This window comes from Drosophila arizonae, chromosome X (assembly GCF_054131065.1).
Source record: "Drosophila arizonae isolate 15081-1271.41 chromosome X, UAZ_ARI_1.0, whole genome shotgun sequence".
Lineage (NCBI taxonomy): Eukaryota > Metazoa > Arthropoda > Insecta > Diptera > Drosophilidae > Drosophila > Drosophila arizonae.
In genome coordinates, this window is record NC_142927.1 from 22,237,430 (window position 1) to 22,251,568 (window position 14,139).

General features: G+C 39.2%; 1 protein-coding gene across 6 annotated transcripts in view; it reads left to right on the plus strand.

Annotated features, from left to right (window-relative positions):
* LOC108618495 (uncharacterized) overlaps positions 1-13,475 on the plus strand; it is a 49,361-nt gene extending 35,886 nt beyond the window's left edge. For 5 of the 6 annotated variants that reach the window (XM_089475728.1, XM_089475724.1, XM_089475725.1 and 2 more), the window contains 3 exons: positions 630-671; positions 12,468-12,754; positions 12,848-13,475. In XM_089475728.1, the coding sequence (XP_089331854.1) occupies positions 12,659-12,754; positions 12,848-13,309 (558 nt within the window). In that variant the 5' untranslated portion in view covers positions 630-671; positions 12,468-12,658 and the 3' untranslated portion in view covers positions 13,310-13,475. Of the gene's footprint in view, positions 1-629; positions 672-11,479; positions 11,980-12,467; positions 12,755-12,847 lie in introns of those variants that run through there. The other variant, XM_018014527.2, reaches the window with a different exon arrangement.
* Positions 13,476-14,139: the final 664 nt, after the last annotated feature.

Sequence of the window (14,139 nt, forward strand, 5' to 3'; positions counted from 1 at the left end):
TTCTCTAAGTTTATTTTTTACAAAAGCCAGAACCTTATTGGAAGCTATCAATATCAATAGTTTTCCGTTTTCATAATAATGTTTAATATATCCAATATGTAAATTTTGCTCGCACTCTAGAAGTGCATTCTATATTTAAATCAATAAAATACACTTTGTAAGATAGTTGACGACAGCTGCTTAAAAATAATCCATTTGCTCGTTTTACGACCTATCGACGTCGACTGTGTAACTTGGATTACGTTGACGCAAAACACAAATGGAAAGTCTAAATACTAGAGTCTATAAAAAATATTTTTCCATTAAATCGAACTCAATTTTCAGTAAAGTGCTTCCAGATATCAGCCCATTTGGGGTAATTCCTATCTTTAAGTATTTCACAAATCCAAGCCATCACGAGTATTTCTAGGGTATCTAATGTGCGACAATCTATTTAGTTGGGATTTCTATTAATTCTTACAAATTTTGTAAACAGCTAAAGCTAGCGGAATATTTGCCGTGTTGCAAACTATGAATGAATTTGACGTCACAGCTATAGCTGAACTAGCTGAATTAACAGTTGTATTAAATGCTAATGTCTTTGGCTAATTGACTAATTCAATATTTATCTACTTGCTTTTCATTTTCAGAATTGAACGGCGACTGAAATATTTGGACTGCCTAGTCTAAGGGTAAGTCGACTTACATTTGTTTTCCTGTACAGCATAGCGTATACGTAATATGCCACAATAAGTTCGTATTACATACGTGAATAATATTAATGCGTCATGACTAAACTCTAAAAAAAAAAAAAAAAAAAAAAACAGAAAAGAAAAGAAAAATCGAACAAAATTCAAATATGAAATGGAAAAAAGTCAGATTCAAAATCTACAAACAATTGGCGTTAAATACTCTTTCCTCTCTCTCGCTTTCTCTCTATCTCTCTTTCTCGCTCCATCTTTCGCTCTGTCACTGTTTGACTCGTTTTCGGCTCTGCATGTAAACAGCTCGGATTCCCCATGGCTGCCCGACAGATCTCGGTGTAGTTCCAAAAATAAAAGCTGTCTTCATACAGCAAAGATGGGCTCGACTATGCTCGACGCGGGCGGATTTTTGCAACGTCATAGGCGGCAGAGCATGTACTTCCCAAGACCCCGTTCCTAATGCCATTGGCAAACAGTTGAGTGTGTCAGTTGGTTGTGTGAATGAAAGTACATACATATATACATCAAATATATATATATATATATGTATATATATATGATGACGAAGAGTCTGTCGGCCGAGCGAGTCCGGAGCACTGCCTACGTTATAGAATACCCCTCGTAATACCCATTATGTGCGCCATTAGCATGTTGTTCATAAAATCAAATATTTTTCTCGGCTTGGCTCATATCAAGGATAGGCACAGCCGTGATATACCCATTGAATAAGAACTTGACTTGATCTGGTTCCCGCTGTTGCACTATGATTCATGACGTCTGATTCACTAGTTGCTGGCTTTAGAGCCGATATATACTTATATAAATATATATATATATATTAGTAGATGTAGATCACATCACTATATAATTGCCTTGTCATCCGGCTCCGATTTGTCACGCCAAACTCAGTGGGAAAATCGAACTAGCACAAATGCTGAAAGGGAGAGAAGGGTGAGCTGAGTGTAAGACTGGAAGAAGCTGAAAGAGATTGAAGCTTGAGATCTGGCTTAAGTTGAAATTTAAGCTTAAGTTGAAGCTTCAGATTTTAGTTTAAGTTTCAGTGCAATGTTAGGTTTAAGTTTTGGCTTACGTTGAAGCTTAATTTTATGTTAAAGCTTAATCTCAAGTTAAAGCTTACGTAAGATTAAGTTTAAGTGTAAGATTAAGTTCCAGTTTAAGTTTAAGTTTAAGTTTCAGCTGAAGTTAATGTTTGATTTTAAGTTTAAGCTTAAGCTAAGTTTAAGTTTAAGTTTAAGCTTAAGGTACTTTTTAATTTTAAGCTGAAGTTTAAATTTAAGCTCTACTTAAAATTTAAATTTGAGTTTAAGTCTAAGTTTGAGCTCAAGATTAAATTAAAGTTAAGGTTTAAGCTCAAGTTTGAGCTTAGGTTTAAATCTAAGTTTGAGCTCAAGTTGGAGTTGAATAGCTGAGCAACCTTTCTGATTTCGTCTAATGCCATCATCTAGCATCTATCAATGTTGCTTGTCATTGTACAACAAGTCGAGAGTATAACAACTAAATACCTATGCAAATATTGAGCTTTGCGCTTGTCGCCCGGACGCTCTGTCGGTAATTCACCTGCTGCTCACCTGTCGACCGACAGCCGTCAGCTGCCAGTCAGCAGCGCTTGCCGCGCGGGCTTGTCTGTGGTCAGTTCGTCGCGCTGGGCGAGTCAGGCGAGCGCGCGGCGCTGGAAACGCTTTGGGGTATTTCCACCTGCCGGCGAATTCAATTGGCGTTATTTGATTATTGTTATTTTCGTGGCATGATTTGGGCAACTCTGTGAGCATCCGCCAGCTGCTTAGATTTGGGGCCGTGCTAAAAAGCAACGGAGCGTTTAGCAAACGCTTTCCTCAACTCCGGCCCAGCGTTGCTCCTCAGCGCAGCACCCGCTCTCCCCCCCTCCAAGGTGACTATCGAGAATTGCCAATGGAACGTCATCGTCAGCATCCACATATACATATACACACTAACACATACAAACACATCGCACGTCAGCCCGTTGACTGCTCCACACACAGTCATTGACACAGTGTCTAGCGCTGATAACTAAGTAGTTAGTAATCTGCTTACTATTTGCCATTCGCGATCTCGGCAAAGCCTTGAAAATAAAATACGGTTATATAAGACTGTCCTGCAGCCAGTTATGGGGAACAGCAGCTATGGGGTACAGCAAGCAACTCAAACATAGAAATATTGCAGCGATACCAGTCTATCCTCGTTGGTATATGACCAATTATGATATCCACAAAGACCTTAAGCTTCCTCTTGTCAAAGACGAAGTGAAGGCGGGCACAAAAAGATATATAACAAGTAAGAAGGCTCTAGTCGAGACTGCTCGACTAGGAGATACCCTGAACCCTCTAAGCGATATTCTACTCATTCTGTACTTCTTTTATGCACACATGCATACACACGCATCCACACGCACCAATCACGCGCTCTGCTGACTGCGCAGTTAGCAGCGACTGCGCTTGGGCTGCGCTGCAGTGTGGGCAATATTATGAGAATTTATTTGTTGAATAATTTCTTTTGTGGACATACATAAAATCAATTTTTCGATTATTCTCGATGAAAAAGTTATCGACAATTATACCCTGATTTCCCATTTTCAATGGGTTCAGGGTATAAAAAGGTTACATGGTCACGGCAACGCCTTAGCACTGGGACTTCTAGAGAACTTAAATGACAGTCCACGACGCCTAAAAAGATTTCATGTCCTGGATCTCCCAAATAGACTTTAAATAAAATAGGTGTTCTGTAAATATGTATATATGTATGTAAATATATGGATTAATCTCACTGGAGCTTAAACTATTCGGTTAGTTAGTATAGTATTTTAAACAATTTGCTTATTGTTATAAAAACAGATTGCAAATAAATAAATAAAATAAAATAAGCAAAGAAAAAGACCCAAGCACATATGTAGGTAGCTGGAGACTTACAATTTGGGCTATACATAATCTTGTATAGGGAACCTATGACTAAATGTATTTTAAATGATGCGGGTGGGGCATGAATAACGAGGAAAATTTCAATATTTATTCATCAGTTTTCAAGCTACTTGATATCCAAGTGTAGCAACTGACTTGATCTGGGTATCAATTCAGGGTATTCTCCAGTCGAGCATTCTCTTCAAAACATTGATTTACTTGCTATACAGCTGAGTTGCTCTACAGATTATTATGTATTCTGCAATCGATTGCTGCCGTTTTTATTTGATTTTTTTTATACCCTGAACCCATTGAAAATGGGAAATCAGGGTATAATGGTTTTGTTGAAATGTATGTAACAGGCAGAAGGAGGCGTGGCAGACCCCACAAAGTATATATATTCTTGATCAGGGCGACGAGCTGAGTCGATTTAGCCCTGTCCGTCTGTCTGTCTGTCCGTCTGTCCGTCTGTCCGTCCGTCCGTCTGTCCGTCTGTCCGTCTGTCCGTATGTTTGAACGCGTCGATTTCCGAAGATATAAGAGCTAGAGACTTGAATTTTTTTTTTAAATGACCGTATATACAGCGCGGACGTCGAGTTTGCTTTTAAAATTCGATAAATCATCCCGTTATGTTTTTATCGAGTAAAAACATTCAAGTTCAAATCAGGTGCCTCTATAGCTAATTGTGAATGATTTTTCTTTTTTCAAATTTCTCAAATATTCAATATAATATGTAGATCATATGCTGAAAGTTTCATTAAATTCCGTTCAGTCAAAAATTAATAAAAAAATAATCAAATATTTGGCCAATTAACAAACGCACGTGCAGCAGCTACAACAAATACATCACATCAGCTGTTAGTTTCGTTTAGTTTTGGTAGATGGCGCTGCAGCAGTGAATCTATTTGAGTTTTGCCAGCGCCACCAGCAGGAGTGGGGTGGCCTGGTGTGTTAGGTGCATGACGCTCGATCAAGAAGTCGCGGTTCGAATCCCGATCGGTGCAACACTGATGTTTTTTTTTTTTAATTGTTTCAAAATATTTTTATATTTTCATAAATACGTTTTCTATTTAATTTATATTTTTAAATACACCGAAATTGAAATTTTAACTATACTTTATGTGCGTTTTTAATAGTTTGGTTATTCTAGCAGATTCTTAGAATCACATCAGCAGTTAGTTTCATTTAGTTTTGGTAGATGGCGCTGCAGCAGTGAATCTATTTGAGTTTTGCCAGCGCCACTAGCAGGAGTGAGGTGGCCTAGTGTGTTAGCAGCATGACGCTCGACCGAGGAGTCGCGGTTCGAATCCCGGTCGATGCAGCTGATGTTAATTTTTTTTTAATTATTTCAAAATATTTTTATATTTTATTAAATGAGTTTGGTATTTTATTTATATTTTTAAATACATCGAAATTGAAATTTCAGCCATACTAAATGAGCATTTTTATTTGTTGGGTTCAGGGTAGTATCTAGTCGAGCACTCTCGACTAGAGTTTTCTTACTTGTTTTTTTTTTTTTTCTAGAGATAATGATTCATAGCGGTAATTTTGCAATTAATTGATTCAAATAAAAATATGGAATATTATAACTAATTAATTTTTATTTTCATATTTGTATGTATCTCTGTATGTAATGTAGTGATACGAGAGTTATCTTAAAGGTTATCTTAAAAAGGTTATCTTAAAAATAAATGTATATTTATTTATACCATATGAGTACAGTATTTTTGAGCACATTTTACTACTGTACAGTACTATGGTTTTGGAAATGAATACATTCATGCAGACCTCTAATACGTATATGTATATATATATGTAAATACATTTGAACATTAATATTACGTTCTGAGATTGTTCATTAAGATTGTACGTCTAGAAATTAAATTATTAAACAAATAAATTCGTAAAATATTGCCCACATTGCAGCGCAGTCGCTGCTTACTGCGCCGTTAGCAGAGCGCGTTGTCATACGTGCGTCTGGATGCATGTGTATGTATGTGTGCATTAAAATTGGCATAATGAAACAACAATTTAAATATATAGAAAATAAAATTAAAACAACAATTAATGAAATCACAAAATAAGCAAGTAAGAAAGCTATAGTCGAGACTGCCCGACAACGAGATGCCCTGAACCCGTCGAGCAATTGATATTTCAATAATTATTCGCATCTGCACACATACACGCATAAACACGCATTGGCTGCAGTGTGGGCTTACTATGAGAAATTAATTGTTTAATAAATTTTCTTGTGGATAGACTATCTTTATAACTCTTTCAGACTATGAAGATAACATAGATATCCATGTATTTGCCAAAGCACAAGTCTTTTACAAATGTGAGGGTGAGGGTGTGAATTAAAGTTGGAGAAGGGGGGGGGGGGGGGGGGGGGGGGGGGGGGGTGGGGGGGGGGGGGGGGGGGCGTAAATTTTGACACAAACCGAAATTGTATAAAATGCATATAAGTTACATAAAAACTTTGGAGACTCAGGATTTAAAGATGTAGGGGATATAAATTTTTTACTGGTTTTCGATAACGATTTTAATGGATAAAAAATTAAAGGCAATAGTTATCGATACTTAAAACAAAACTCGATATGTGCGTGCTATAAACGGACCTAGGGAAAAAATTTGAAGTCCCTAGCTCTTATATCTTCTGAGATCGACGCGTTCAAACATACGGACAGACGGACGGACGGACAGGGCTAAATCGACACAGCTCGTCGCCCTGATCAAGAATATATATTCGTTGTGCGGTCTGCGATGATTCCTTCTGCGCGTTACATACTATTTCACAAAACTATTGTACCCTGATTTCCCATTTTCAATGGGTTCAGGGTATAAAAATAAATACTTAAATAAAATAAATAATAATATAATTACTAATAATATATAAAATAATAATATAAGAAAATAATGATATACATAAAATACATGTACTACGTATATATTAGACTAAACCATATGTTATATTTATGTATATAGTATATTTGAACTATTTAGAGTTGTCTTTTCATAACTATGGATTCTTATCGTTCCTTGAAGTTCACTTAGGTAATACTGAAACTGTGCTGGTGGCTCTTAATTTGAAATTGAAAGACGACAGTATATTTCATCTGCTCAAAGTAGAACCCATTGCCTCTGTACAGGGTCTATAAGGCAAGGCTCTGGCCAAAGCGGAAGATATATGTATGAATGTAATCCGGCTGAGTGCGACAGCTGCGTTGCAAGGCAAACAGAGTACATGCTGTCTATATAGAAAGTGCTTCAGATAAAGAGCCAAATGATTTGCACTCTTGGCATAATCTTTTTAAACATTGCTGGTCAATCGATCAGCTGAAGTGCGCTCTACCAATAATGACTTGATAAACCAGCAGAATAACTGATAAGGTAAAGATCGATATGTCTATATGCGCATACATATATCGATTTATATATACGATACTCTGATATTGGAATGCCTCGGTCACTGTGCAAATGTTTGGCCTGTTGTTGCGTCTGAGCTGCAACTGAACAGGCTGGAACCGAAAATTGCATTATCTCGGGATCATCTATCGCAAGTGCAAGTGCTCAATAAACAAGTTCATAAGATGCAGTTCCAAGCCATAGTTGCGATAATTATGAGTAATCGAGATGATTTATACAATTCATAATTCATTCAGACTTATGCGAACGCCAATAGATATCGCCATTTTCAGTGCAGTTCAATTCAGCTATGAGTGTGCACTGCCCTTACTATTCATTCCATTCGATTCACAGTGCTGCGCAGCGCAGCGTAGCTCTGCGGATACGGATGCGGATGCGGATGCGGTTGCGGTTGCGGATGTGGATGCATATATTGTTTGCATAGAAAATCAACAGGCCTAATAAGCTTGGGGCGTCATCTGGCGATTTCTTGATGGATTCATTGTACATCTAAATATATTATCCATATGGGATAAAACTATAGAGCGAGACAGACTGATGAATATGCCGTGTATTCACTACAAAAGTGCGAAAATTAGCATCCACATTTTCTGCACTCTCATGGATGCCACTGGCTAGGTGAGCGGGACCGCAGGTATATGGGTATCGGCAAATACAGTTAAGTAGCATAATAGACGAGCACGTCATATCCGCAAAATAAAAAGATAAAACTTCTGAAGAAAACACCCGAAATTTTGTATTTTCCATTCACATTTTGAGTCAACCGAACTCGACAAACAAATCAATGAGTCCATAATTTCGACTATGGAAGATTATATGGTATCAGTCCGATATAAGACTGCCGATAGTTGGCGCGACAATTGAGTAAATGAGTCCAGCACATTCAATGCCCGGCCACTCAATGAATGCTTAGATAATTCTTGGCTTAACGACAGAGGTCGGTAAATTCATCCATCGACTATCCCCTTCCTATGTTCTAATGCACTTACTTAGTGAATATTTGCAAGGGCATATGGGGTTTGCGTCTTTCTGTCTGTCCCTATTGGAGGCAAAGGCATATGAGACTTGCTGTAGATTTTTATACCATGAACCCATTGAAAATGGGAAATCAGGGTATAATGGTTTTGTTGAAATGTATGTAACAGGCAGAATGTAATAGACTCAAGGCGACGAGCTGAGTCGATTTGGCCCTGTCCGTCTGTCTGTCCGTATGTATGAACGCGTCGATTGCAGAAGATATAAGAGTTAGAGACGTCAGCGTGAATATCAAGTTTATTGCTAAAAATCGATAACTCAACCCGTTCGTTCTTTATCGATAAAAACCTTATCGAAAATCAGTTATAAAATTATATCTCCTACATCTTTGAAGCTAAAGTCTCCAAATTTTAAATGTATGCTTATATGATGTTTATACAATTTCGATTTTTGCCCCCACCCCTATATCCACCCCCTCGCTCACATATTTGTAAAAGACGTATTTCAATTACTAGAGACTTGTGCTTCAGCAAATGCATGCAGGGGATCTCGTAGTCGAGCAGTCTCGACTAGAGCTTTCTTACATGTTACATATCATAAAGTGTCCCTGAACTTGGATAAAGTCGAACTCTGACTATATCATCTACTATAAATATACTAAAGCTATATTATTAGCTATATATACCATGTGTGCAATACATGTATATGCTATATATGATATACATATGTACCAAATAATCTATTTATCATATATGTTATATAAAGTAAAGCTTTATGACGTATGCCCACTTCTGTTGACCTTATTCACATATTAATCAAAAATGATTTATATAATATAAATTCATAACTATAATGCGTAAATTCCAATTTTTTAAATATATATTATATTTATTATATAACAGACATCTGCCGTAATTTAAAGTCTCTGGATTGCTTAAGATTTGCCAATTATCGATAAATATCGATGCTTTGATTTCATTAGTGGAACATTGCTTGGGGATCATAGAGACTAGAGATTCCATGATGACAAAGCTGTCTCTATCAAACACCCCAATCGTGAATATTTGTGATTTGGAATACCACATCCATTACTCCAGATTGACGGGCTGAAAATTGATTCGGGCAATAACTAGTTTGTCATAGTGTATACACCTTTGTATAGGGAAATCATAGCCAAGATAATATTTAATGTTTTCTTTGAATAATATCTATATATAACTTAGCTGAGCAACACTGGCGGCTCAAGCTGCAATTATAAAGCGAACAAATTATTTCATATACAGCTATATGTGCACATATATATTTATATTTATATATGTATATATGTATGAGATAAGATATACACACATACATACATATATATTTATGACATGCGAACGCCACAAATGATACAGTTTTGCAAGTTGTGTGATTTGATGCCAGCTGCAGTTCAAATGCAAATGTATGTGCTTGCATATATCTCGCTAGTGCTGTGGCTAGAGCAATAGTTGACACTCCGTCGGTGCGTATGAGTAATATGAAGTTGCATTTCATAGAAGAGTCGATTTAAGTGAAATTAACTTGAGTCAGGTCGCCAGCGAACTCTAATGCTAGTCTAAAGCTGCTTGCTCCTCTCTCTCTCTCTCTCTCTCTCGCTAGCCCACTCACTCACTCTCTGAGACTCTGAGACTTTGATTCTCATTCTCTGCTTTTCTGTTTTCATTGATTTATTGTCTTCTTCTTCCTCATGTTCTTCGTCTTCTCACATTGTTTATTATGCCCACTGTGCATGCCTCATTATTTACGTTTGCTAATTTGCCAATTCTTGTTTGGTGTTCAGTGCGCACGCACCGTAAGGCCACGCGGATCGGAAATGCCATAGCAGCAGCAGCGGCAGTAGCGGCAGCAGCGGCAGCAGCGGCTTGCAGCTAATTGCAAACGTGAAATGCTAACAACGAGTGTATTCATAATCAAAAACTGCCAAACATTCATTAAATGCTTGAGTCCAAAATGAAAATCTGTGCAATTCGAATAGCGTACATATCCCTGTGTACGTATATGCCAATAACAGTGCTTGTGTATGTGTGTGTGTGTGAAATACTGTTCAATTAATCTTTATAACTGTTCAATATGAGTCTATATAAAAAGTACCATATATAATATAAATACTAGATCATATAGATCAGTTTTTAGTAAGGAATTGAGAGTGGATTACTGTTGCACTGTGAAAAGAATGAAACAGAAGAAAGCGGGGGACGAGAGCGAGAGCGAGAGGGAGAGTGTGAGTGCGAATGTTGAGAGAGACATGGCAACAGAAGTTAGACAATGTACTAATCGGAAGTGCGGAAGTGCAGCGAAGTGGCTGCCACAAAGCAGCAAGTAACAACAACAAGTAACAACAACAAGTAACAACAACAAGCAACAACAACAAACAACAACATTTAGCAGAAGGAGACAGCAAAAGTATTGTTACTTCCGTTTTTGGGCATGAATTGTGTGCATAAATTAAATCGCTCTCAAAGCAAAAGGAAGAAACTAAACAACATGAAGAAGAAGAAGCAGCAGCAGAAGAAGAACGCCAACAACATCAACAACAACAACAACAACAACAACATTGCGGCTCTGTTGCTGTTGAGTCACGCTGCTAGCGACTACGTCGACAACGGTTGCCTCAGATTGAACTTTACACGCTCAAGCTGTGGTGTCGCGTGCCATAAATAGATCCAGCAGAGCTGAGTGTGATGCGTGGTGGGCGGAGGGCGGAGGGCGGAGCGCTGAGAGGAGATGGTCAACAAAGCTAAAGTTAAGCAGGCAGCTCAGACGATGTGTCAAATACACATGTTTATTGTCGCTCTCTTATTCAATCGTCATCTGCCCGCCTAGAGTGTGTGGCGCTGTATGTGTGTGTGTGTGTGAATCGCTGTTTTTCAAAGCACGCGTGGCCGACTGACTAGCCACAATCGTATAGCGCGACGTTTAGTCTGCGACGACGCCGTGCGCTTTCTTACTCACATTTACATTCGCACTCACATTCACGCACGCACATTCGCATTCGCATTAGCATTCGCACTCGCACTCGCTTTCGCACACTCACACACAGCTGCACAACTCCCACAGACAGATGCTCACTCGCTCTCGCTCTGGCTGTGTGCTTGGCGCACTGCGCCTATGTATGCCTCGGTGTGGGTGACTGCGTGTGTGTGTGTGCCCACACACGAGCAACGGCCTCTCGGCAGACTTCGTCGTGATTTAAGCTGGTCGCATGTCTGCGCTCGTTAGTATGCTTCTCTCCCCGTTATGTGTGTGTGTGTGTGTGTGTGTGTAAGTGTGGTCGCTTTGCTTACATATGATTGGCTGATAATTAAAATTCGAAAAATTGTCGTCATCACTTGTCGCAGTCGTGCCGCTCCATCCGAGGGGGCCCTATTGTTGCTGTTGTTGCCCAAGATGCTTGCTGCTCGTGTGGTGGAGCTTTGCGTCGCGCCGCACGTTCGGGCTTTTGCACGTTATTTATATGCTGCGCGCCGTAGGAAAAATTAAATAAGTAAGAGATCTTGAAGAGTTAACTTGTGCCGGGACCGTTCGACTCAACGGCAATTGTAACAGAAAACGCTTTAACGCCTCGCCAATCGTCACACAGTGCCGCTGCTGCAGCTTGCTTGTTTTTCTTCTTCTTTTTTTTTGTTTTGTCCAAGGACTTCCGCGAATTTCAGTGCTCGTGCCCAAAGCAACAACAACGACAACAATGCAAATGTCCACAACAATGTTAAGCAAGTGCGGCGGCTTTGTGACGCGCCGTAATAATCAAATGTTGGCCAAAACTGAGCAGAGCTCGCTGCAGCCCTCTCGCCCAGAGCCCCAAAGCGAACGCTTACAGGGGCCAAATGCAACAACAACAACAACAACAACAACAACAGCAGCAGCGACAGCAACTGCATTTGTCTGCCCACGACTTTGCGCCCAACAGTCCTACAGTCTCCTCTGTAAGTTCGCGTACCACGACTCCCCGTCTGTTGTCCTTCTGTCCTCCGCGGAATTGCTGCACCAATTGTTGCATCTGCATCTTTCAATGATTCACCGTCAACGTCTAATCTGACTGATATTCCATTCGCTGTATGTGTGTGTGTTTGTGTGTGCTTGTGCGACCGTGCGTGTGCCTGTGTGCTTGCTTGTGATATGACAGTGAGTGCATATTTATATGACGTCACAGTCGCCGTAAATAATGGCTAATACTGTGCTACGTTCCTTGCCGATTTTTTCTTTTTCTTTTCATATCTGTTTTTAATATGAAAATCAAATATAAAAATGCTGAATTTAATATAAATTATATTTATATGTAAAGCGTGTTCCTTAAGACTTGAAACTTTCAGCTGAAGATTTAAATAGTGATTTATATTAAATTAGATAATACCAAATATTTGAGCTCTATTTGAAGCCAACTCTAAAATGTTTTCTTTCTATTTCATTGCAGCTTGTGGCAGCTATTTTGGAGTCCTCTTGCTACTGATACTGTGTGCCAGCTATAGCAGTGCACTGCCGCGACGCGCGCTTGGCCGCCACCTGATACTGCCACACCGCCACCACGTGCACCTGCGATCAGCGGGGCAGGAGCACAAGCCCGACGAGCACTCTCTGAGATATAAGAAGAAGCTCAACTGCACAATGAACATGGCCAACTACAATGCGATCAATTTGAGGTATGCGCGCGATGTGGTCATTGGCACGCGGGCCTCTACCATTGATCTCATGACTGCCTGTGTGAGTAGCTGGTGCATTTGATGGACACCATCTGGGATTAGGTTGCTAGTTGCTAATCGCCAACCAATTCGTTTGCTCTGCTCTCGATTTTAGTTCAAGGAGACCGAGGAGGAGCTGGCGCAACGCTATCGCTTGCACAGCTTGCACCTGGAGTATCCGCTCAAGAAGGCGGTGAATAACAGCCAGTACAACGGCCAGAGCGAAGAGAACAAGTCATTGGAGGAGGATGTGCTGGACATATACCATTCGCTAGTCAAAATACGCCGGGTTCTGGCCAATGAGACCAAAGCCATCGATGCCAAATGGCGCAACAACTACTTTGTGTTCATTGAGGAGAAGGTCGAGCACAACATTGCCAACGTCGAGGCCCTACTCAGCTGCACGGCCGAAGGCGAAGGCCACATTCCCGATCCCTTCCATAACCATCCATGTCGCATGTATGGCATTGTCAATGAGTTTGTCAAGCTGCTCCATGTGCTGGAGATTAAGTATAGCTTGATGCTGCGCCAGCAGGAGGCGGTGGAGGCGGAGGAAGCGGCGGAAGCGGCGGAGTGAGCACAGCTACGTGCCACATGCCACCAGCCAACAGGTGACCCCCCCCCCCCCCCCCACTCACACAAGGAACTGTACAAGATAATGCCAAAAAAAAAAAAAAAAGGAAGAGGACGGAAGAAAAAGAAATGAAAACTAACTTAAACTAAACATCGAATCAGCGATCTATAATGCAATTGCTATAAGCCACAAATCAGGCACATACGTAGCACCTATGTATACATATATATACATTATATGTTATATGTTATATATTATATTTGATCTTGAATGCCATCTATGTTTACTAATAGCGTGTAGTAGCTAATATATTTAACATGCCCTTATTTATTATTATTTAATATAGTTTGCAAATCAAAAATTCGCCCATTTTTTTTTTTATTACTATTCATATTATTTATATTTCTATTTATATATATTCATATTTTTCATTTATTATACTTCTTCCCCCTTTATGAGTTGTAAGTCCCATAAGTATTATGAACTAATAAATACTATTTGCAAATCAAATGAACAGAAATGAAAACTGCAGAAATTTCTGGGTGAATATGGGAAAATGACGGTGCAGTAAATACTCGAATGAAGGAAATTATATAATATCACAAAAATCATAAATATATTGTATGTATATCTGGTATGTCGTAGCATCATATATATGTTATAGCTATATATTATATAAAACTATATTAATTTATATACACATATATATAATGAAATGAATTGAAAATGGGCTAAAAACAAATCAATTGCACATTCAGTGAAATCTTAGATATAGCCAGATATAGTATATATATTCTAAAAAGTTTATACATATCCACAGATCTATCATTGAA